Raw genomic sequence first — 26,969 nt, 5'->3', positions numbered from 1 at the left:
TAACAGGACAGAGAATTTAATGGCCGACTTAAGGATGTATAAAGTTGGCCATTTACATGATAGAGCTGTAGGCTGACCGCCATCTTGATCGGTTCCCCATAAACGTTCTTTTTATCAAAGGGATCTTATTTCCAGCACGATCAAAGGGCTACACACAGACATTTTGTCGCGCGACCATTGGGAGATTTTTGTGCAACTTGCGCACATTTTACTTAGCCTATGTCTTTCTTATCGCTCTATTTGTCACTCAACAGTTGGAATTAGAGATTTGCAGGCGACTTGTGTACAACTTAAGCTCCACTTTTTCATTTTCACATAGTTTGTTTTTCTTATCTATTTTATTTTATTTTTTAAATATATTTTTAGTGCAACAGTTGCTGGAAAATCTCAAGGAAGTAGCATGTTCCAGCAACTCTATGTATTCCTATGGACTGCAACAAAAGCCTTCGGCTTTTTTTTTTTTTTTTTTTTTTTACATCTTGACAAATCCTTTTATCTGGCAGCAAAACGGGCAACTAAAAAAATATTTCCGGACAAGCTGGGTTAGGAACCTTCATCTCTCTGATCCATGATACTCTCTGAAGGGAAACATACAGTAATTTGGGAAATGAGACTCCGAGATTTCCTTCCCCAATGAGCAATTACTTTCCATGTCACTGGTAAATGAATGGAATTCCAGTTGCCTTTTTCATTCTCTTGCACGTATAAACCAGCCGGTAGCTTCATGTCTTTACTAATGGACGCCGGTGAATGACACGAGTTTTGCAGCTTATTAAAAACCAGTTGAGATGTCTAGGTAGTGAGTTGTGTAAACTGGTTGACAGTAGTTATATACATTTTATTTACGGCCAGTCCTACATGTGGCTTCAAAATGAATGGTATCCTATCTATGAGAATATGTTCAACACAGAGACTTACATAGGTGTCATCATGTGCCCCAACCTCTGGATAAAGAAATCCTCTTCCAGCACAAGACATCAATCCATTCAGGCTCCTTTCTCATTCTACATAAAAAGTACAGGAAGATCTCCATCAGGGACCTTTGGGGAATGATCAATCCTGTAAATTCAATTTTTGTCCAGAATTTCACTTTATATGAGACATTTATGCTTGTCACTAAACATACTCTGCATTTATATTTTAAGTCTCGTCTTAAAGTCATCAGCTATTTGACCAATGTTATTGGTGGCATCAAGCTGCACCTCACAGACTTCCTTATCTGCCCGCTCCTGCAGGCACTCCTTGTTTTGGCAACTTGCTGCACAGCCCAGTAATGCAGCAGTAGTTGTTTGCCTGATGTTTCAAGTCGATCTAGTGTAAAAAGCACCTTGGAAATTTTGGGGTGAACAGAATGCAAGAATTAATGGCCCTAGTAGTTTTATTTTACTGTAAAATGTGGCCAGAGAATCCCTTTAAGGAGGAAACTCGTGAAAGGTAACCGTATTGAGAGGTGCTTGGGAGTTGGGGAGACAGCACTGATCTTCTAGATCTGCCACATTTACTACAAGTGTGGCATCAACAGACACCCAAATCTAAGCAAGAATTCTTGATCGCTGCTCACTACCAAGTTGGCGTTGTATAATGGAGCTGCAGCTCCCTCTGGATTGCTAAAGATGGCGGCCTTTAACCCTATGTGCAAACTTTTTGATCATGTAGGTAAATTACCCAAATTATAGGTTCTTGTCAACCATTCGTGATTCCCCCCCCCCCCCCCAATGCATGAGATCATCCATTTCCGGGGTGGTGCACCAACCTACTTTCTACCACTGTTTTCTTCTTAAAGAACTCCTGATCCCTTTTAGTAGAACTCTATGCAGCCCTTGTGCCCATTTAGAGTGTGATGGGTACTGCTGAATGTTAATTCAAGGAGGTTTTAAGCCCAGTAGGTAGCGGGTGACGCTATCAGTAGTACCAAGAAATTGCAGAATTTAATTGCCACTGGGCAATTTGTTGCTGATGAATATGTTGGCAGTGTAGAAGTTAGATCTCATACTAATGAATCTGGCTCTCTTCTCTCTATGCCATGTTACCTATCACAGTAAATCTTCAAAGTGACAGATCTGTCAGTCGCCTGTTATAAATGTGCATGCTTTACTAGAAAATACAGGTCTGTTCCAACTCGTAGCCTTGAACAATAGTTGACAAATACAATGTTAGCGCGGGCTGTTATCGAGCTCGAGTGCATCTCTCTTTTATCCAGCTTTGGAGAGATGTAAAATCCAGGCTCATCCTCTGCTGCATATATCCTTGGCATTTGCAGTCGAAATAGAAAAGAACATCACTGCCTTGATCTTTATTACAGCAACGTATAAAGGACACGGGTCGCGGGTCGCTGTGAATAATTCAAAGTCGCTCTGACCCAATAGGCAGAATCTTCAAACTTTGAAGGGCACCAATTACAGTTGGTAATGTAAGGCAAGACGGAACGCGGTGCGCTCACCCTGTTTGATGAATCTCGTTACACAGCCTCCGAGAGACTCTAATGAGGGGGAGGTGACAGAGATGGGGTCGATGGAAATTTTAATGGCCGATTTTTTTATTTTTCTGAGGCTGAATCCGTCTCTACATTTTTGTTAATCATAATAAAAATCTAGGAGAGGTTCTATTTTTTTATTTTTCCAAAAGACTTGTCTAAAAAAAAAAAAGAATTCTTTGGGATGGTTTTTTAATTATTTTTTTTTTATATTTATACCTTTTGTAAAACGTGGGCATATTGAAAATCTACTATAGACCCGTTCCCCCAATGCTTTTTATATCGACATGAAAGCAGATCCGTAATGCTTGTTTGAAGTGTTTGATGTTCAAAGCAATCGAAAAAATATTGCAAGAGCCGGTGATGCCGAGGATCTGATGAAATCTGCCCCTCCTGCTTTTTGTTATCTGGATTGCATAACACGGCTTTTTATAAACCACAGATTGTGAATTATTGCAGGTCACGCTAAGGATGTCAGCTACCATATCTTGCGCAGAACATCTCCCTTTACTGTCTCGCTACCACGCACACACTCTGCTGTTCCGAATTCCAGTTTAGGCTTTCTAGAACGATGATAAAATAAAGGAAATGTTGGGTCGGTTGCCAGTGCAGTAATTAAAATGAAAGGAAAGTTAAACAACGGACAAATTAATGAGCTCATTACCGTATCCAAGAACTTGTCTGATAGCAGAACTAATGTGGCTTATAATGTCAAGATGACTGCTCCTTTCACAGCCTCCCATCATTTGTGGGATTAAAGGAACAATAAATGAAATTTGGAGTATTGATAATGGATAATACATCTCTTTCCTATAAAGATCATTCTTCTTATCACTGTAACTTTTTTTTTCCTGGAAATAGCTCCACTCTTGTCTATTGGTTGTATCCGGTAATGCAGTTCGGTCACTTAAAGTGAATGTGGCTAAGCTACAATTATTGACACAGGCCATGGACAGGAGTGGTGGTGTTTCTGGGGAAAAAGAAACAGACCATGCCACGATATCTTCTTTATGGTCACACACGAAAAATACTAGAAGTGTCTGGCAGCAGCTTATCTTTTCTGAGAACAAAAGAATTGGACATGTTGAAATCCATCTGCCCGATCCTTCTTTCCCGACATCGGAGTCTGGAGGCCCCATGCACATTAGATGGTCGGCTGACCTTAATCAATCTAATATGTGTGACCACCTTTTAGGCCTGGTTCACATGTTGTGTTCTAATAGTCAATCATTTTTTTCATTGTCTTTTAAAGAAATGGTAATAGTTGTAGTTAAAGGGCTTCACCCTTTCCCCCTTCAACTGGAGCTGCGACCTTTTATCAGGGTCAGTTCAGGTTTTTGGCGTTGATTTTGACGCGGAAACTGCATCAGAATCCACGCAAACAAAAATGGCCGACATTGCCCTCCATTGATTTCAATGGGAGACATAGATGCGGCTTTCTTTTTATTTGTCTTTTTCCCCCTGGCGGCTTCTGGACGATTTTGGAGGAAAAAAGCGACATGTTCTGGGAGCCATAAAAAACCTACAGTAGCATGTGGATGAGATTTGTTAAATCTCATTTATTTTGCTGCTACTTTAATATGCTGCAGATTTTACGCTGTGGATGACTATAGAGAACTATTCATTTGAATGGCCAGCATGTAATGCTACCAGAAATCTGCGCGCTGCAACAGATGTCCGTCTTCCGTACAAAAACCAGTTCTTCATGGGAGAACCCTTTTAATAAATCTGAATAGGTTTTAGGGGAATGAACTCAGTAAGAATTGTCCTTCGCAGCAAGGAATTAGCTCGAGTCGGCTCTGAGTGGTGTTTTCTTCTGGACTAATGTGTCACAACCCGGGCCTACCGGAGGATCCACTGGTACTCTGAGCCAGTTCGGGACTTCTAACTCCGTTTTTAGGCCATATGATTTTTCTGTTTTGTAATATAATATATTTTGTTTTATGTTCTATATTACATCATCCAGAAATACACACACAACTATATAGAATTCAGTGCAGAATCTCCTCACCTTGTATCTAGTGTGAAAAAATTTTCAGAATATGACTTAGCGTGACATGTGTCCCACCTGTTTTGAAGGTTTTATGATCAGCTACCAGTTGAGAGTAATGTGTAAATTTAGCATTATGGGTGAAATTCGAAGAATATCCTAAACCCTATTTGTTGGACATGTCGTTTTTGTTTTTTTTACTGGGGATGGGAGGAAGGGCAGCAGCTGGCGTCACCTAGGAAAGAATTAAGTGATCAGAAAAAGGATTAAATCCAGCTGATGCTGATGTAAAGCACCACGCTGGAAAAAAAATACAGCAGCCTTCTGGATATTTCACTCTTTGAAATATTAGGTGACACAGCTCTTGCACACGACCGAGGTCGGGCCGTGAAAAAACGGTCCGTGTCGGCTGGATTTGCCGGCCTGACCACGATACAGGTGAACGGGACTCCTGGCATCATAGACATTTATGATGCTAGGAGTCACTGCCTCCCTATGGAATTGCTGTTCTGTGTTGAACAAATTCAACAGTTCTGTGGGGAGGCAGGGACTCCTAGCAATCGAAATGTCTATGATGCCAGGAGTCCTGTTCACCTGTCCTGTACCATAGTCAGGCTGGGAAATCGTACCATGTTCGAGCCGGCACACGGACGGTTTTTCACGGCCAGACCTCCGTTGTGGTAAGCCAGATCGTGGTTAGATTTCCTGGATTAAAAGTAGGTGGAAGAAAGGAAAATGCATACGCATTTATCAATATTGTAAAAAAAGAAATCATGATAGGAGATGGTGAAAATGGCTCAAATTGTGCAAAATTTATAAAAATAGCACACTTTCACTATACATGTCAGTTTCCACTTTCTTTACACCAATATTTTTCACCTAAAAATTAGTTCTACATTTGCCAGAATTTTCAACCTCCTAGTCATACCCCTTTTTCTACAAAAATTTTCAAAACTGGATAAAGGTACAAAACACAGAACAGATTTGCCACATGCAATGCAAATTTTACTTTTTATAGCAATATCCGCTAGAATTCTGGTGTATTTTACTTGGTAATTCTCCCCCAGGATCTCTCATTATAAATCCTGACACAAGACTACGCCTCATAGTAGAGTTTACCTTAGTAAAAGCAAAATAAATAGGATTAAATTTTTTCAATATATAAGTAAAGGCTGGAAAAGCAAAAACTACAACGTTTCCCGAGCTGAAGGATGCATTCTTTATAGACATTGGACTCCTTTTAGATCTACTTCTCAATATTATACTGTGTTGCTACGGGCAGTACATATAAAAGTGGGGTAACTATGGTGGATGAAGAGGTTTCAGTCCCCCCGATACAGAACAGGACTTCAATCCTATAAAAATGACAATAGTTGATGGGGCCGGGTACTATCACGGATTTTTGATCAGGTCTTCAAGAGCTCAGTTATACCTCTAATAAAAGCTAAAAATTCAACCCTACGTGCTTAAAGGGGTTGTCCACTACCGGACAACTGATAACCTATCCGGTGGATAGGTCAATCCGTATACGATCGGTGGGGTCCGACACCTGGACCCTGCACCCATTATCTGCCTCCGGGCATTGGAGGGCCATGCTGGAAGCAGGTGGCTTCGGTCATGGAATAGCGGCCGAGCTGTAGTTCGGCAGCCCGGCCGCTATGCAACGTACGGAGCCAACTGCTTCCGGCTCCGTACATTGCATACTGCGTAATGACATCCGGTGCCTGCAGGTAGCCGAAGCAGTTGATCGGTGTGGGGTCTGGTTGTTTGACCCCCACCGATAGTATACTGATGACCTATCTGGTGGATAGGTAATCAGTTCTCGGGTAGTGAAAAAACCCCCATTAATATCAAAGACAATAAATGACTAGAAAAGGGAATTTCAAAAACGTATATAAATCTGAGGAGTCGTTGACCTCATTTGAGAGTTCTAAAGAATGCAATTAAAAACCCACGTCTTGCGCCTTTTAAGTCTGAGTGATCCGACCATTCAGATTTTACCGCCACTTGCAGGCAACGACGCAGAGCTGTAAGCTTAGGGATGGATTGTGTTCATTGCTACTAAGTTTTTATATGATGTGATCACTGGTTTCCTTTTGTACTTTCGCCCAAAAATGCTTTTACAGACTTGTTCTACCATCATTGTCATGGCTAGTACAATGACATCAGTGGAAGTTCTTGCATTTGATGGGCCACCATCATTGCGCCATAGAAAAGAGTGCAACAATTTTTCTCCAGATTGTGTTTTACCAGTAGACCAGGTGGCTGGAGGTTACAATTTTCCGGATGGAAATAAATGGAGACCGAGATGGTTCCATCATTCATCAGGAAAAGTGTTCCTCCCATGTCGTGACTTCTGCCTCTGCAAAGGAAAGGATTAAGAATCTTGTTCTTGTACAAATTGGAAATAAAGAACACGACAAGTAGCTATAAATTCTAAACTGCTTTAATTCCTGCAGCACGATCAGATCATTATAGGAATAAACCTAAATCAAATGAACTGCTGACTGAACAGTAAATACGCATCAAGCAATCCCAGCCCATCCTGAGTCAGCGGCATCGCTCCATCCCCCACAGGGATTCGCAAGATTCTTCTGTGATCTGATTCCAGATTGAATAATAAGTGGTGGTCCCACAATATGGCAGAAAAGCCTACATTTAGATCATGGCGCCCAAGTGTGACCTATGCATATTGGAAAAGAAAGATTTTTCCAAACTATTGTCCTAGTCAAGGTTGGACACTCCCACCAGTGTAACAAAATCCAAAGGTAGGCCCAGGATATTGAATAATGGCTCGTAAATGTCCAGCAGAAGACTACTCAATTTGGAGCTAGGGCTTATTTCTTCTACGTTGATTCACTTATATCCTATTTCTCCATATAGATGAGTGTTCAATGAGAACAATATTGAATTTAAGGGGGATGTGCTGTAGAGATTGAGGTTGAGTCTTCAAAATCATTTCCTTTGGTACGTCCAAGGAACTTTAGTAAGACACTGCTCGCAGAGAACCAGGTAGCTAAGATCTATGGAACTCTTTGTCCGGATCCCGAAACTGTACACCTTATTTAGCTGTCCCCGAGCCTGCAAAATTGACTTTTGGGTAATTGGCGAGTTACCTGTTGGTCAATTGTCAACTTTGTGTTAGTCTGTACGGTCAAGAATACTTTTTCTTGGCTCTACAGAGTCCCTTTACGGTAGGGAAAGACATTCACCAGCATTCGGCAGTGATTCGACTGTATATTGGTCCTGCAAGTGCCAGAATGGCTACCAAACACCACCATAGATCTCCTCTTTTTCAATACCATGTTGGTGTAACTAGCTTTTAGAAAATGGAGCACAATGAACGAGACTCTTTATAGTCCCGAAATAAAGCCTGTTGCATTCATTGAGCTAAACCAGCAATCCACATATAAACACCATCTTTTTAACTTCACGTCCGACTACCCATAAGAGACTCATTTATAATAAAACTGTATCGTGACCTTTCTTACTAGATTAAACACCGCTTTGTGTATCCAATTAAACTAAACAGACTCACTCTTTCTATGTACATTGTTAATGACCCTCGGTGGGGCTCCGAGTCTTCAAGGAGATTCCGAAATGAGAGCCCTAAATTATTTATAATAAACAAGTGACAGTGTGTGTGTTTTCTCTACCACCGACGAGGGCGTTTCGATCACTTTTCTTAATCACACTGATTCATTTACTGTCTAAAATGGCTCAAAGGATGCTCCAAGTTTTCCTATCGCAGCTGAAAACAGGTAGGAGTTTTATGTCACCTTTAAGTGTATGTAAGATTTACGGAAGGTGAGTCTTTTTCCTTGGAGGAAGTACTTAGGTTTTTTTAATTTTTTAATCTTTTTGTATTCGGGTCGGGAGAAGATATTCCAGGTAAAGCTCTTTCCTATATATATATATATATATATATATATATATATATATATATATATATATATATATAATTATTTTTTTAATAGTTACAGGTTTAATTTTTCTATCGTCTTATAATAATGTTATACTTGGTTTGTATGATTTATAGGGTTGTCGTGACTTGAATACTCCCGGGTTTAAGTTCTGCAGAGAATTTTTAATGAAGGGTACAGGGACGGTGGTCAAGTGGGGGGTTTTATGTGTTCCGTCTTTATGCTGGTAGATGGAGAAGACATATGGAGGCGGGTATATGGCAAAATATTGATTCCCATTAAACAAAAGGCACTGAAGACATCTAAGTGGCCAGCTAGATTACTAACCCCTTCCATATCGCTGCACCCTTTATGTACTGTGTTAGCGCAGACAAGGTGGGCATAGACTTGGCATAGATCTGCTTCTAAATGAGTAGTAACCTTTTGTGTTTGTGGTAAGAATTTGCTTAAGAATATGATTGGCTGCCATTTATTATCTCGTGTACGGTTTATCAGTCAAGAATCTACCATGAGGAGCAATGGGTGATGTCAAAATTTTTTATATTTACATATTTTTTTTTTTTTTGCTTTTAATTGTTCCAGTACTATAAAAAAAAATATCTCCTTGTCTTTTCTGACGTCTGGTGTAAATTTTTAGGCGTATACAAGGGTCATGGATTCACCAAATTGTGTCATAGGTTAGGTGCTGCTTGCAAATTTCTAGGTTCATTGGATACCTTGCTTTTTGGAATTTTTCCAGTCCTGAACAAAAATGAGTTTAACTTTATAAAACCGCCCATGTATTTGTCCATCAAACCATGAAGAGGCTTCTGGATGATTCTGGGTATAGGTAGTGCAGTGTGGTGACATCAGGCACATCCAAATACAGTCCATGATCGCGTACACTGTCAAAGACCTCATTCTATTAATTTCAATGATTTCTTATGATGTTTTTTTAGGTGTATTGCAGCTTTTTTATTTTTTATTTTTAAGTCTTTGCTAGCACATCAATAGGAAACGCAATATTAGGATAAAGAACATTTGGTCACATCCGCATAGACTGGCCCAATCTGTCTCCAATTGAAGTGTATTCCCCTATATGAATTACAGTGCCCTCTAGTGGACAATGCCAGGTTATATCTGTCTTTTTTGACCACTATTTTTAAGCACCATTATCCATAGGTCATTAAGGAGGCATAATTGCATTAATAAATATCCTCCATTAAGTTTTCATGCAAATTTATCAGTAAATTGCCCTTCAATAATTATATCAGTGGGACCAAAACCGTTGGCTATAATCAGTGGAAATTCTTTGCATTATTGGAAGCTTTTGACCATGGGCAGATATAGCAGAGTTGGGGATTTTTTTCTCCACAGATTGTGCTGCTGATTTGCCACGAATTTCACATTTTGCAACGCTGTAAAAATTTGCGCCATTTCTCCAACATAATGGGAATGCTGCAGATTTGAAAATTGGTAAATACCACACTGGTGTTTTGTTTTTTTTTGTTTTTTTTTTTTCGTTTTTTTTAGGAAATAAATGTATTTCCGAAAACAGACATGCCAGGGGATCAGGCAGGTCCTCATTATTGAGTTCATGGCACACTTGGATAATTTTATTGCTGTCAATATGCTAATAAATAACTCTTGCAACCTCTATCGCCATCTTAAATGATAATCGTGCAAAAACAGTTTTTGAGTGTAGATGAATTTTCATACACTATTACAGATTGTTACAGAAAGGTAAATTCTCCGTCCGCTGGAAGTGTTCTTAACCGATGATTCTCTTCTAGATGATGGGAAGTTGTCTCTAGAGGAGTTCCAGACCTTTTTCTCAGATGGGACCCTCAACGAGGAAGAACTTGAGAAGCTGTTTCACACCATCGACTCTGACAACACCAAGTAAGAACATGATGCCTTTCCCTCTGCTTAATAGAGCATGTCCGTGCGTTTCTTCTATGTTCACCCCATGACTGTTCGTCTTGCTGTCCATTGTTTAGTAACATTAAAGCTACAGTACGATATAGACCGTCATTCAAATAAAATAATAATGGGGACATATTGGGGTTATGAGGCAGCATGAAATCTATTTTGTGATGTGGAAGGACAGTAACTCCTTAGACAGTAGCAGATTTATTATTAAAATTATAATACAGAAGTATGTGTAATCTGCATGTTTTGTGTCTCTCACTTCTCGCTATGTTCTCTTTTCTCTTTGACTTTGGTCGGAGCTTACAGCACAGCTCTCTTGCTTTACACCAGCCCACTCAGCAATCTGCTGCCACAACCTGCTGCTCCACCCTCCCCTCTCACAGCACCAATCACGTACGCAGGCTAAGGCCTCATGCGCACTTCAGTTGCCGTCGTACGGCCGCTATTGACTGATCTGTGAAACATGAACCGCACACGGATGGCTTCCGTGTGCAGTCAGTTTCAACGGACCAAATAAATGAAAAGGCTGAGACCGTTCCGTCAAAACGGACAGGAGTAGGACCTGTCCTGTTTTTGTCGAACGGCCACACGGTTCCGTTAAAACAACAGAAGTGTGCGTGGCTCCGTAGCAATGAATGTGTCAGTGTGCTATCCGTTAAAGCCCCATGCACACGGCCGTGCCCGTAATCATGGTCCGCGATTACGGGCATGGCCGCGGACAGCCACCCGCATTTGCGGGTCATGCTCCCATATAAAGTATGGGAGCACGGTCCGTGAAAAGCAAAAGAACGCACATGTCCTCTTTTGTGGTACACTTCTACGGCCTGGACACCTTCCCGTGAATATATGGGAAGGTATCCGTGGTCAATAGAAGTGAATGTGTCTGTAATTGCAGACCGCAATTACGGTCTGACATTAGACTAATTTTATGGTCGTGTGCATGGGGCCTAAGGCAGAGAAATTGCAGCTGCATCCCCCACTCCTCTGTGAGTTCAGTTACTGTTACTGAAATGTGGCTTTTTAGTGACTAAATTCATAGTGCCGGCAGGTAGAGCAGGGGTCAGCAACATTCGGCACTCCAGCTGTTGTGAAACTACAACTCCCAGCATGCCCTGACAGACAAAGGCTTTATTATTCCAGCCAATGGCTGTCAGGGCATGCTGGGAGTTGTAGTTTCACAGCAGCTGGAGTGCCGAAGGTTGCTCACCCCTGAGATAGAGGAAGGGGAACTTCAGGCTACTTGCAGGTAAAGAAGGACACTTTGTAATATATCTAATTACAGCAAAGTTTCATGTATTCATGTTTTATTTGAAGTCCTGATTATTTGGACTGAGCATTTTAGCTGATAAGATCTACATATCCCATGCTTAGGTTTAAAACCTAACCCCCCTCGCTGCCAGCAACCACCCTGGCAGATGTTTCCGCCTGCAAAAAACTGTGTGAACAGCTCTTTCTGGTAAAGAGCTGTTCACACAGTTGTTTTGCAGGCAGAAAAATCTGCCTCAAATTCCTTCAGGAATTGCCTGCACTCTCTTAGCTGCGTTTTCGGCCGCGGCCATTAAATGTTGCGAAAACCGCTTTCTCTGCCTCTCATTGATGTCAAAGACTGAAACGCCCGAAGAAAGGGCATGACACTTATTTTTTTTCCCCGCGAGCGTTTTTTACACTCATGGGGGAAAAAAAACGTCCACCCCCCCCCCCCCCCATTTTAAATCAATGGGAGGTGTTTTCTGACTTTTTTTTTTTTTTTTTCTTCACAAAAAAAAAAGCTCCCTCTAGTGGTGGCTGCAGGTAGCCAGAATATTCTGTTTTGTATCCGGTTATGCAGGGGATATGGAGCGCTGTACCACAACAAAACAGTTTTGGCCGATATAAAGATATAGATGTGTGTGTGTGTGTGTGTGTGTGTGTGTGTGTGTATATATATATATATTACGAGAATTTTGGACAAAAAAAAATTACCTGATAATGAAAGATGCATACTGACGACTATCAATATACAACGGATACTCTGACAATGTGGCATGTGGGTATCGAGGTCTTCTGATTATCAGTAGCATTCTCTAACGGACGGGAGTTTTCCAGTATTTTGTGATGACTTGATGATTTCCTTTTCCCGGGGTTAGTGCAGAACTGTTCTCCGGGTATAGTAGTTACCTTCTCTTTGACCACTGCTTGTAGAAACGAACGGTGAGTGGACTGGAGCTCACCAAGTCCCTTGATAGGGGGGAAAAATGTGAAGATGCCTTTTTTTTTTTTTAACAAATTTTACCTCCTATAATTCACATGACTTTTAAAATTCCCTTATTTTTTCTACTCTCCTTCGCTCACTTTCTGATGTCTTTATCTAGCTACTCGTCGCTGTTCCATTATTACTACGTATCTAGCGCTGTATTCTTCAGTTTGCTGACAGCTGTTGGAGATAGCGGTCTATGAAGGAAAAGCAAATCTTTCTAAAAATGTTCCCTTGATTTATTGTCAGACTCCTAATCAAACAAAAGGGATCTGAGCCGCGCCGATTCTCTCTTCTCCCTCATTGAATTCTGCATAATTCCTCTAATCACTTCTGATTAAACATTTATTCCTGGTTTAAAGGGACAGCGCCATGATTAACTCTTTCATGCCAAGCTTTTATGATATTTGAATGTTTTTGCATTTGTTTTGTGTTTGATGAAGTTTCCAATAGAGGAATTGATACCTCGATGATGTTCAGACCTCTGCCATCCTAAAGCACAGCCTGTGGGCTTTCATCATTCTGCAGGGTACCGGTGCCTTCCCGTTGTTTTTAATCTGCGGGGATGGCATGGTTGTGGTACTAGGATGTCACTGTAATTGCATAGATGGCAGCCAAGACCGGCTGAACTTTTAGACCTCAGGAGCAGCCATGAAACTCGCATTCGCATTTGATGGTGTTTATTCTCTCGCTGCAGCTTAAGGTCATTATTTTAATTGCTTCCCATTCTTATACTCCACAATTCTTCTCCCTTCTTAATGAGATCACCATCGTAGTATCAGACATTTGGTATTGGAACGGTGCAGTAATTATCCAAGTGTCACTTTTTATGGCCCCGCACTCCCTCCTCCTGGTTCTGCAACTTGTTTGTCTGGTGGTACTGTACCATGAGACCTTATGCCAAGCTTGACTACATCTAAAACCGCTCCGCTAACTTTCCAAGAATTAGGCGTGCGTATACTGCACAAAGTAGTGACTCCTCTCCCTATTCTATTCACCATACCACTCCTCCTACTCTGCCATGTGAGACTATTTCTTCTCCACTTTGCGCCATCCCACCCATGCCCCAGCTCTTCTATGTTCTAGACCACTACTTTGAAAGTTCTACTTTGTGTTTTACCACTCCTCTAGCTCTCCTATGGACTAGTCACTAGACCAATACTTTCATAACTCTGCTATGTGTTGTACTACTTTTTGTTCCTGCTGTCCTGTAGACCAAACACCTCCTTCCCATGCAACGTTTGCCCAAGTTCTCCTGTGGACCTCTTTCACAGCTTTTCTATGTACTAAATAACCCCCCTCCCAGCTGTCATGTATGCCCAACTACACCCCCAGCTTTTCTATGTTCCATACTATTCCTGCCCCACCTCTTCTTCTATGGCCCTTGCCACTCCTTCACTAACTATACCACTCCTAACCCTGCTCGCTTATGGACCAGGCCATTTATTCCCTATACATACTATTCCTGCCACTACACTCCTATGGACATTACCACTCCTTCACTAACCATACCACTCCTAACCCTGCTCGCTTATGGACCAGACCATTTATTCCCTATCCATACTATTCCTGCCCCTACTCTCCTATGGACCATACCACTCCTAACCCTGCTCGCTTATGGACCAGACCATTTATTCCCTATCCATACTATTCCTGCCCCTACTCTCCTATGGACCTTACCATTCCTCCCCTAACCATACTATTCCTGCCCCTGCTCTCTTATGGACCAGACCATTTATTCTCTATCCATACTATTCCTGCCCCTGCTCTCCTATGGACCTTACCACTCCTTTCCTAGCCATACCATTCCTACCCCTGCTCTCCTATGGACCATACCACTCCTTCCCTAGCCATGCTATTCCTTCTCCAGCTCTCTCAATGGACCAGACTTTTTCTTTCCCAACTCTGCAAGCTGGGACATCTGTTGTCACACTCGCTGCAGTGAGACGTACAGAGCTGGTCTACTTTTTCCAACTCTACAGACCTTCTTCTTTGCAAAGAGAAAGGAATACACAAATTACTAAAATGTTGGGTTTGCATCGTAACTGACTTCTATGTCCATGAATAAATATACGGAAACAAACAAAAAAATATCCATAAAGAACAAAATATTTACCGGTAGTGATACAAGCTCAAAAATGGTGACTGGGAGCAAGTAAGGAAACCTCAAAGTGCTACAAAGTATCCTGTGCAGTAATGTCACGTAGACATTACCATGCTCCAAAATGGTTCCCTATTGAATTGTAGGGCATATTGGACCTCAGATTAACTGTTGTGTTGTGCGACGAGATAAAGACATTATGGCAGTGAAAAGGGAGAGAATGGGTATAGTCAGATGGTAAAGGATTTAGGAGTTCTAGGAAACGGAAAGCTGATATCAATCAACCAGAAATCTACTGCCAGGGCTAGGAAGAATAGGGCATACAGTCCCCCAAGTTTTGCATCTCTTGATGTTCAAACCATCTCAACACTTGCTATATTCTATAGAAACTTTTGAAAATATTTGAGGAATAGTTTGGAGGTAAAAAAAAACTTAGATCTGACCAAATTACCACATACAAATAAATTCAAGGACAAGACCGTCCACTGAAATATCCTTCCCTGCTCAAACCAAAAGACTCTTTACTGCTAGAATAAAAACATTCTGGAACTCTTCCCATGTGCCCTGATTCAACCGCTTTGCTTTTTGCCATCTTGACCTGTTGGTACCCATAGAAAATTCAGCCTGTCATATCCGTTGGGGGAAAAAGGCTATGGCTCAACATCAACACCATGGATAGTCATCAGTTCTAGCCATAATAATCCAGAGTTCTCCTGTGACCCTTTTTAATTCTTTGGAAAAATGGACGTTAGCCATCGTGGCATGTCATCCACACCAGTTAATAGTGATGGCCAAAATTGATGATGAGCCTTTCACTCGAAGAGGATAAGGAAAAGCAAACGAACACAAGCCTACGGCAGTATTTTCACTTCTCTGTAGAAACCAGCAGAAGAACAACCTGGTGTCCTAACATCCAGATCTTCTGATAGATTTCATTATAATGTTTGGCCACCACTGGCTATGATGGTGGGCTAGCCCTCTGTGGCCAACGTGCACCAATCAGCCATGACCATAAAACCACCTGCCTAATATTGTGTAGGTCCATCTCGTGCCACCAAAACAGCTCTAACATGTAGAGGCATCGACTCCACAAGACCTCTGTGGTATCTGGCACAAAGACATTAGCAGCATATCTTTTAAGTCCTGTAAGTTGTGAGGTGGGGACTCTATGGATCGGACTTGTTTTTCTACCACATCTTACTGATTGTTGATCGGATTGAGAGCTGTGGAATTTGGAGGCCAAGTCGACTCCTTGAACTCTTTTTTTGTCATTTTCCTCAAACCATTCCTGAACATTTCTTTGTGTGACAGGGTACATTAACCTACTGAAAGGGGCCACTGCCTTTAGAGAATTCTGTTTTCCATTGGTCCAGTTCTGATGCTCAAGTGCCCATTGTAGGCACTTTCGGCTGTGGATAGAGGTCTGCATGGGTACTACGACCGGTCTGCAGCTACGCAGCGCCATATGTAGCAAGCTGCGATGCATTGTGTGTTGACTCCTTTCTATCATGGTCAGCATCAACTTTTTCATCAATTTGTGCTAGAGTAGCCTTGGGCACCTATGACCCGGTTCTCCTTCCTTGGACCACTTTTGGCAGGTACTAATCACTGCATGCTGGGAACACCCCACGAGACCTGCTATTTCGGAAATGCTCTGACCCAGTTGGCGAACGTCACAATTTGGTCCTTGTCAAAGTCAATCAGATCCTTCCGCTTACCAATTTTTCTTTTCTGCTCCTACAACATAAACTTCAAGAACTGACTGTTCACTTGCTGCCTAATTAATCCCACCCCTTGTCAGGTGCCATTGTTACCTGTCAGTGGTTTTTGGGTTGTCACGGTCAAAATCGTTTTGTTTTTTTTTTTGCTGCGAACCTCACAGTAGCTTAACCTGAAGAGCTTGGTTCAATGAATTCTGTGTAAGGCTGGGTTCACACGACCTATCTTCAGACGTAAACGAGGCGTATTATGAAAATAGGGCTACAATACGTCGGCAAACATCTGCCCATTCATTTGGATGGGTTTGCCGACGTACTGTGCAGATGACCTGTAATTTATGCGTCGTCGTTTGACAGCTGTCAAACGACGACGCGTAAATTGACTGCCTCGGCAATGAAGTGCAGGGCACTTCTTTGCAACGTAATTTGAGCCATTCTTCATTGAAGTCAATGAAGAGCAGCTCAAGATTTACGAGCGTCACAGACGCCTCGCATAATGCGAGGAGCTGCTTTTACTTCTGAAACGAGGCAGCTGTTTTCTCCTGAAAATAGTCTGTCTTTTCAGACGTAAAAGGCACTTCTCGTGTGCACATACCCTTAAGGATGGAAGTGTCCATTCACTTTCTGAGAACACAAGTCTTGATTTCCTGCCCATCCTAGGGTTTGCCTGCCATTCTTAAAACCCATTGTCATGGAATTCCCAAGACCAGGAAACCTGTGATTTGTATGTCATTGCCAGCAAATACCCATGACGAAAAGCTTCTGAATTTAGGTTAAAAAAGAAAAAAAAGGATTGCAGATGAAGCCGGCGGATAGTGACCTGATTTCTGTGATCTGTCTCTTATCACTTGCTAATAGCCGGCCCATACACATTGGCATTGCCCACATGGGAGTCCTTTTTAATCACACAGAGTGATTCTGGCTGTGGTGCCAGCCTCTGACGCTTCATTTGATGCAATTACATTGATGAGCAAGAAACTCTACAACAGCTGTCAATAGGAAATTCCTGCATAGATATTTTTCGGGGTAATTAACCATTTTTTTTTTTCTATAAAAACTACGATTTTAAGATTTTTATTTCCAAAAATTTTTTGCATTGATTTAGAAGCTCGGTAGCTGCAGTTCTATATTCGATTTTGGTGTGCCCCTTCATCTAATCTTATGAGTAACTATTCATTATTTATAGTGTTTGGCTTACTTAGATAGTAGTAAAAGATCAAAATATCCATAAAACTTCAGTTGTGCGTGAGCGCCAATCACAATAGATGCCAAGTATAGCCCCAACAACTTCCTAGGTATCTGCTGGCGGAGAAGTTTCAACGGGTACAGTGCAGGTATGTTGAACTATTGGTTACCATAGTAACGGCGCAGAATCAATCCATATGAGACATTCAATAACCCGAAGCTTTAAAACAGCCCTTTTCCAACCACCCAAAACAAACAAAGTAAATTAAATCCAAGGAATCCGTTCCCGTGAGTTCTCCTGCCTTGTGTAATGAAGCCTTTGGCAGCATGTTTGCAATATAACTCACCATATAGAAATTCACGTAAGAAGCTATAAAAAATGAAACACCTTTTACCGAGCTTACAGTCCAGTATTCGTGACGCCAAATCTAATGTATGAATAAGGGTTCAGCGGTAATTGTCATAGGGCCATACGAGGAGGAATATAGGTGTATCCTCTGGGAATACAGGATTTAATTGTCAAGATGTTTCCCAGAGTTTATTTATATTCCACATTAATCCTCCTTGACGTGTTGTTGCATATATTATATTAGACTTGTGATTATGGTTTAGCCTTTTTATTTAATATAATGCAGTGAAGTTCTCAGAAGATCATTAGCACGAGAAGCCAACAATCTGCGAGTCCTTTTTCCTTTTTAATGGTGGTTTCACACGGTGTTCTTTCGAAAAACTCCACTGCAGTTTTTTTCAGCCAAAACCAAGAGTAGATCCAGGAAGGAGATTAATGAGAATTATTCGGCTGTGTTCACATCTGTGTCCCCAGTTTGGATGTTCTGCTCTGTCACATGAGCAGAACAAAAAATTAAAAAAAACTGGAAGCGCCGGATCCGTCGCATCACTGAAACCAACAGTGCCTGATGGAACCCTCTGAATTTAATGGGTTCCCCTGGGTTTCCATCATAGTTTCCGTCATTTTGTCGGGCTAAAATGACGGAATCTGTGACGGAGGCTCCTAACGAAGCCTGAACCGCAGATGTAAACAGGGCCTGTCTTTCCTTTTTTAGATTTCCTATTCATTTGGTATCCACTTCTGTGTTTTGCTGAAAAACTGTGTTTTTCCAAAAACGCTGTGTGCAAGGGTATATTTATACATGGCAGAATTGTTGCAGAAAATTTCTGCGACTGAAAATCTTTTTCGAACATTTGATTGGCAGTAGAAACAGAAGAGGAAGCCAGCAACCATTGCCAGTAAAATCACGGCTTTATTACGTTCCTCTAAAAGTGTGTTCACACTGAGTTTTCTGAAAGCAGGAAAATCTGCCTCAAAATAGGCCGATTTTCACCTGCCTGCACGCTTTGCTGCATTTTTCGGCCGCAGCCAATAAGTGTTGCGGGCAAAAAAACGCAGCGAAAACCGCTTTCTCTGCCTCCCGTTGATGTCAATGGGAGGTCAGAGACGGAAATGCCTGAAGGAAGAGCATGTTGCTTTTTTTTATCCTGCAAGCGTTTTTCCACTCGTGGGGAAAAACACCTCCGCCTCCCATTGAATTTAATGGGAGGTGATTTCGGCCATTTAGTGTGGGGACTCCAATGCGGTTTCAGTGTCAAAAACAACGCCAAATAACTCGGCCTAAAAGTTTTTTGAGCAATGTAAACCAAGCCGCGATTGTACTGTCCATGGATGCTGGATTCCTCTTCTGTTTCTACGCTGTTATTATACTTCTCCTGTCCACCGTGCATCCCTGCGGTGAAGCCGTGGTGAGCTGGACTTACGTTGCTTTTTAAATATGTGAAAGGGTTTGTTTCTTCAGCAAGCGCGTTGTGAGGATCCGCCTTTGATGAACATAAAATATGTATACATTGTTTTTTTTTATATTTTAACTCCTATCTGTTTGTACTAATCTGACTGTTGTTGACCGATCCATTCATTTTTAATGTGTCTCAATCGAGTATGTTGACTGTCTAATGGTATATGGAGAGTGGTAGATTTGTTGCAGGAATTTCAGCAGATTTCAAACAGACTTTTAATTTGCTCTCCCGCCATCCGTTTTCAAATTTGAGCAGGATACATGGCTGTGATCCTTACTGGCGGCACACTTTAAGGTGCACAATACAGTAACCAAGCCATAATAAAATCCGTCAACAGCCATTTAAGCTGCCATACAGTTTAGATAGCTGTCGGCTAAACAATATTGTGGCTGACCGCTGTTCCTCTGGACTCCCTCATACACATGCATGCGTGTGTTTACAATATGGAGAAAGGAGTCGGTCAGCGGCTAAAATACAAATTAAAGGATCGTGCATGTTAAAATTCAACATGTCAATCTTTTCTCTTACACGACACATGCCATCGGGAGCAAAGTCAGGACGCTGACATACACGTTTGATGGTCGGCCGGTCCCACCGAAATTGACTGGTTCGGACGACATAAATCTAATGTCGGGGGCCCCCATAGCAATTCGCTTGGGGGACACATGGCATCACAGCCCTACATAGAATTTTATTTAATTTAAAAGAGGTTGTTTTGTTTGTATGTTCTGGTTTCTTCCTTCCTCCCCTTCTTATTATTTACAGTTGGTACTTACCTGCTGGGGTCAACTGTCAGTCTGCTGTATGGAACATACGAGCAGGTTCTGGAATCTTCCAGCTGGAGCTTGTGAAGCCCGCGCTTTCCCCTGATTGGGTATTGAGTGGCAACAGCGGGAAGAATTCCCCTTTATATTCCGGTGTTCAGTGGCGGTCGGGGCCATTTGCAGAAGATTTTGAAGGAAAGCCCCCGCCCACCCTCCCCTCCTTCTTCTTCTTTTTTTTTTTTTTTTTTTTTTTAAATCCTTCCTTGTCACGATGTTTTCTAGTGGGGTTTAGTCTCCCAACTAATGCTAGGGGGACTTGGTAAAATATTTTTATGATGATTGATTCATGAATTTTCAATAATTTTATGGTTATGTGGTAATTAAATATTTATTCTTTGGTAACCCTTAATAAACATCGCGGCCTATATTTTCCAAAGTTAAAGTGGTCTGTGTTTTTATTTGTTATGTGTTTCTGTGTTGGGGTTTGTGTTCCCATGTGTGTGGCCGGCTTTATTGGCCTGATGGCTTCCAGGTAGATGCTAGACGGACACGCAATGAAACGGGCACTAAACACATTTTCTCCACAGAAATAATCCAGTCAGTCTAGCTTTATTCACATTAGAGCAAAGGAAACTAAATTTGTATGATAAAATAAATTCTGTCTGCCTTTCCAAACCTAAACATGGAGCTTGCCTTCCTGCCAGGGTGAAGGCCTCAGCCCGAGCACTGCTCACATGATCTAATGGATTGTAAATTTAACACCAGTAAGGCTACATTCAGATGAGCATCAGCAACCTCGGACGTGAAAATGTAACGGTTTTTCACGGCCGAGGTGCACCCGGGCGGGACTAGAATCTATAGAGGGATGCGTGACACACAGTAAAATAGGACATGTCCTAATTATTTTTTTTTCCAAAGACCATTCAGACGCTCCGTTGAAACAACGGTCGTGTGAACGGTCCCATTGAAATACATGCGTCCGTGTGACGGCCGTTGTTTTAACTGCCATCACACGGACGTGATACACGCTCATCTGAATGAGCCCTAAGTATCAGCATGGCTCCTGCTGATTTTTGCATCTTAAACCTTTGAGCTTTCCGTTCCTCCATTCTATGATAAATTTGTAAAAGATAAAGAATCCCGAATACAAGAGCCTTACCAGCAAGGACGGGACAGGCTCTAAACAATGCCCAAAGCAGAAGTTTCGGAATACGCCCCCGCTGTCTAATGGACAATCATTCCTTTAATTGTCCCTGGTCACCCCGCTTCCTGAACAATTTCTAGAATCTATATTTTGCATCCTGAGGATTGTGATCTTCAATCCATTAATCCCCCCGCCCCCATGGCGTCCTATACGATTGTCTACTCCTCGTCTCCGCTTTGCCTACCCGTTAGATATTTCTTAATTAATGAAACTGCTATATCCCCCTCACAACCTTCACAGCCTTTTCCAGAACACCAGACCACCTTGTGGCTAGAGTACATCAAAAGGCAGAAAGTCTGTCATCTTATCAGGTAATAACTTTTGAACAAGATCGCTCAACAGCATGTAACAATTTATAAGATGCCTTAAGTGGGTTCTGGAATTAAATTGTATTTGGTGACGACCTCTCCGGTAGAAGGGTGCAGTATGGTGAAGATGTAAATTAACGGCCGGAGCCGTGCTGTTATCTCCCCAGTCCCCACGCTTACAGCCAGCAGCCTATTATCTACTCCTTTATGGAGGGCTCTTCACTCAAAATCCCATTAACTTTTATCTGCGTAGATTTCCTATATATTCACGGGAAGGATTTCACTCCTGGGATGTCTGCTCAATCTGCTGCGCATCTCATTTTTATTTTCAGAAAAGAAGATTTACAATTGCCTATAATACGCTATGTTTTTTTTTTTTATTATTTTAATCTGTAATCTGGGTTAGAATGGCAGAAGGGAAAAGTATACAAAACATTATATTGTTAATAGGGTGTAGGGTTGTTTGTAGTCTGGACCCCTTCGTTTGCTTATCGAGCTGCCGGTCAAACATGGAGATTCTTCAGAGCCCTTCTGGTTGCAGAGGTTATTATCTGAAGGTCGAGGGATGACTTCAATAATAACGTTACATTAGGGAACTACTAGAACAATAATTAGAAATGCATTAAGTTATGTGGCTGTCTAGCATGTCACCCTTCGAAACTTTCTACGCAGTGATTGGATTTAGATTACGGTAGATATTTGGTCAGCAGATCCCCCAGTTTGTTCACGTTTGCATTACTGTTATGTTGGAGTGGGCTAGGATTAATAAAAAGGGTCTCCTTTTTTAAATAGTGCCACTCTTTTACATGGGCACTGTGTGGTATTGCAGCTCCGCTGCATTGACTTAAAGAGGCTCTGTCACCAGATTTTCAAACCCCTATCTCGTATTGCAGCAGATCGGCGCTGCAATGTAGATAACAGTAACGTTTTTTGTTTTTTTTTAAAAACGAGCATTTTTGGCCAAGTTATGAGCATTTTTATATTTATGCAAATGAGCCTTTAAGTACAAGTGGGCGTGTATTGTGTGTGTACATCTGGGCGTTTTTACTACTTTTACTAGCTGGGCGTTGTGAATAGAAGTGTATGATGCTGACGAATCAGCATCATCCACTTCTCTTCGTCAACACCCAGCTTCTGGCAGTGCACAGACACACAGCGTGTTCTCGAGAGATCACGCTGTGACGTCACTTCCTGCCCCAGGTCCTGCATCGTGTCGGGCGAGCGAGGACACATCGGCACCAGGCGACAGAGGCTACAGTTGATTCTGCAGCAGCATCAGCGTTTGCAGGTAAGTCGATGTAGCCTCTGGTGCCGATGTGTCCTCGCTCGTCCGACACAATGCAGGACCTGGGGCAGGAAGTGACGTCAGTGTGATCTCTCGAGAACACGCTGTGTGTCTGTGCACTGCCAGAAGCTGGGTGTTGACGAAGAGAAGTGGATGATGCTGATTCGTCAGCATCATACACTTCTATTCACAACGCCCAGCTAGTAAAAGTAGTAAAAACGCCCAGATGTACACACACAATACACGCCCACTTGTACTTAACCCCTTGCGTACCTTTGACGTAATAGTACGTCGCTGGCCACTTATGCCAGCGTACCTTCGACGTACTATTACGGCGCAGGAATAAACTGTCACTATGTGAAATCACATAGGGACAGAACAGCGGCGGCAGCTGTCATTGACAGCTAACCGTCTCTACCACCGGCCTGGGGACCAATTAGCAGTCCCCAATGCCGGCGATTGCTGTGATTGGTCAGTCTCTGAAGACTGACCAATCACAGCCGTCTGTGACGTTGTCTGCAGGAGAAAGCTCCTGTCACTTTCTCTGATCTCCTCACTTCTGTGAGATACGTGAGGAGATCAGAGAAAGCGGTGTAAAAAAAAAAAAAACACTTTATATTAACCCCTTCCCGAAAATGGGCGTATAGTAACGCCCTGAGGATGAAGCGGGCACAGGAGCTGTGCTCGCTCCATCTTCATCGGATGTCGGCTGTAATATACAGCCGACATCCCACTGCAACTACAGCGATCACTGTCCTCTCCGATCGCTGTAGTTTAACCCCTTAAATGCCGCTGTCAATAGCGACAGCGGCATTTAAGTGATTGATACAGAGGGAGGGGGCTCCCTCTGCACCCCATTGCCCCCCCGCGAAAAATCGCGGGGTTCTGATGGTTGCAATGGCAACCAGGAAGCCTAGCAACGGCTTCCTGGTTGCCAGGTACGGGAGCCTATTAGGTCCTGCCCAAGGCAGGACGTAATAGGCTCAACTGTCAGTTGTAAAGTGACAGTTACAATACACTGCACTACATCAGTACATACAGAAGTAGTGCAGTGTATTGTGCAGGGGATCAGAAGATCAGATCTTCCAGTCCCCTAGTATGTGTAAAATAAAAAGTGAAAAAAAAGTAAAAAAAATGTTTTAGATAAATAAATAAATACAAGTTTTACGTAATAAAAACAATAATCGCCTTGTTTCCCTGATCAAGCCCTTTATAATTAGAAAAAAAATGAAAAAAAAGACAAAAACTAGACATAATAGGTATCGCCGCGTTCGTATCGGCCTGACCTAAAAAAATATCATATTATTTATCCCGCACGGTCAACACCGTAAAAAAAATACCATAAAAAACAATGGCAGAATTTCCTTTTTTGGTCACGTTGTTTCCAAAAAAATGGAATAAAAAGTGATCAAAAAGTCGCGCGTAGCCAAACATGGTACCAATAAAAACGACAGTGTGTCACGCAAAAAATTTATGTACTCCGCACAGATTACATATGCCCCCAGATTATAAGCTGAAACACCAGTAAAACACTAAACAAAACTACTACCAAGCAAAATCTGCGCTCCAAAAGCCAAATGGCGCTCCTTCTGGGCCTGGCAGTGTGCCCAAACAGCAGTTTATGACCACATATGGGGTATTACCGTACTCTGGAGAACAGTTTAACAATTTATGGGGCGTATGTCTCCAGTGGTACAAGCTGGGCCCAACGCATTGGGCACTGAAATAGCATATATGTGGAAAATGTCAATTTTCAATCTGCAACATCCACTGTGCACTAATTTCTGCAAAACCTTTGGGGGTCAAAATGCTCACTACACTTCTAGATGAATTCCTTGAGGGGTGTAGTTTCCTAAATGGGGTCACTTCTCGGGAGTTTTCACTGTACTCGTACCTCAGCGCAATGCAGCATTGGCGTCAAAAACAAATTTTGTAAAATCTCCACTCCAAAAACGAAATTTCACTTTTTCCGTTTAGACCCTTGCCGTATGTCCAAATAGCCGTTTACAACCACATATGGGGTATTTCCGTAATCAGGAGAAATTGTGTAACACATTTTGGGGTGTCTTTTCTCCTGTATTCCTTGTGGAAATGAAAAATTCTGAGCTAAAGCTACAGGTTATATTTTACGGACCAATTCTAATAAAATCTATAAAACACCTGAGGGCTCAAAATGCTCACTACACCTCTAATTTAATTCTTTCAGGTGTATAGTCTCCAAATTGGGATCACATCTGGGGAATTTCTACTGTACTGGTACTTCAGGGACTCTGCAAATGCGACATGGCCCCCAGAAACCAATTCAGCAAAATCTGAGCTGCAAAATCCAAATGGTGCTCCGTCCCTTCTGAGCCCTGCCGTGGGTCCAAACAGCAGTTTATTACCACATATGGGGTATTTCCGTAATCAGGAGAAATTGCTTTACAAATGTTGAGGTGCTTTTTCTCCTTTATTCCTTATAAAAATTAGAAAATTCTGTGTTTTTTCCAAAAAAAAGTCTCTTTTCATCTTCACAGACTAATTCCAATAAATTCAGCAAAAAACCTGTGGGGTCAAAATGATAACTATACCACTAGAAAAATTCCTTGAGGGGTATAGTTTCCAAAATGGAGTCACTTTTGGGGGGATTCCACTGTTTAGGTCCCTCCAGGGCGTTGCAAACGTGACACGGCACCGAAAACCAATCCAGCAAAATCAGAGCTCCAAAATCCAAATGGCGCTCCCTCCCTTCTGAGCCCTGCTGTGGGTCCAAACAGCAGTTTATTACCACATATGGGGTATTTCCGTAATCGCGAGAAATTGCTTTACAAATGTTGGGGTGCTTTCTCTCCTTTATTTCTTGCAAAAATTAGAAATTTTTACGTTTTTCCAGAAAAAAAGTAGATTTTCATTTTCACAGACTAACTCCAGAAAATATAGCAAAATACCTGTGGGGTCAAAATGCTAACTATACCCCTAGATAAATTCCCTGAGGGGTGTAGTTTAAAAAATGGGGGTCACTTTTGGGGGTTTCCACTGTTTTGGCACCACAAGACCTCTTCAAACCTGACATGGTGCCTAAAATATATTCTGAAAAAAGGAGGCCCCAAAATCCAAGAGGTGCTCCTTTGCTTCTGAGGCCTGTGTTTCAGTCCATTATCACACTAGGGCCACATGTGGGATATTTCTAAAAACTGCAGAACCTGGGCAATAAATATTGAGTTGCGTTTCTCAGGTAAAACCTTCTGTGGTACAGAAGAAAATGTATTACACATGAATTTTGTAAAAAAAAATGAAATTTGAAAATTTCAGCTCTACTTTCCTTCAATTCCTGTAAAACGCCTAAAGAGTTGAAACACTTTCTGAATGCTGTTTTAGATACTTTGAGGGGTGCAGTTTTCAAAATGGGGTGTTTTATGGGGGTTTCTAATATATAGGGCACTGAAAACCACTTCAGAACTGAACTCGTCCCTGAAAAAATCGCTTTTTGAAATTTTCTTAAAAATATGAGAAATTGCTGCTAAAGTTCTAAGCCTTGTGAGGTCATAGAAAAATAAAAGAATGTTCAAAAAACGATGCAAACATAAAGTAGACATATGGGAGATGTTAATTGGTAACTATTTTGTGTGGTATTACCATCTGTTTTACAAGCAGATACATTTAAAATGGGAAAAATAATAATTTCTTCATATTTTCGCTAAATGTTGGTGTTTTTCACAAATAAGCAATGAATTTATCGACCAAATTTTTGCACTAAACTAAAGTACAATATGTCACGAGAAAACAATCTCAGAATCAATTGGATAGGTAAAAGCATTCCGGAGTTATTACCACATAAAGTGATACATGTCAGATTTGAAAAAATGGGTCTGGTCCTCAAGGCCAAAATGAGCTGGGTACTCAAGGGGTTAAAGGCTCATTTGCATAAATATAAAAATGCTCATAACTTGGCCAAAAATGCTCGTTTTTAAAAAAAAACAAAAAACGTTACTGTTATCTACATTGCAGCGCCGATCTGCTGCAATACGAGATAGGGGTTTGAAAATCTGGTGACAGAGCCTCTTTAAATGGGGATGAGCTGTAACA

General features: G+C 41.7%; 1 protein-coding gene across 2 annotated transcripts in view; it reads left to right on the top strand.

The window, feature by feature from the left end:
* NECAB2 (N-terminal EF-hand calcium binding protein 2) overlaps nt 1-26,969 on the top strand; it is a 110,060-nt gene that overhangs the window by 30,565 nt on the left and 52,526 nt on the right. For both annotated transcript variants that reach the window (XM_075837563.1, XM_075837562.1), the window contains exon 3: nt 10,159-10,267. In XM_075837563.1, the coding sequence (XP_075693678.1) occupies nt 10,159-10,267 (109 nt within the window). The remainder of the gene's footprint in view (nt 1-10,158; nt 10,268-26,969) is intronic.

This window comes from Rhinoderma darwinii, chromosome 9 (genome assembly GCF_050947455.1).
Source record: "Rhinoderma darwinii isolate aRhiDar2 chromosome 9, aRhiDar2.hap1, whole genome shotgun sequence".
Lineage (NCBI taxonomy): Eukaryota > Metazoa > Chordata > Amphibia > Anura > Rhinodermatidae > Rhinoderma > Rhinoderma darwinii.
Note: the sequence above shows the minus strand (reverse complement) of the source record. Positions and strands in the feature narration are given on the sequence as shown.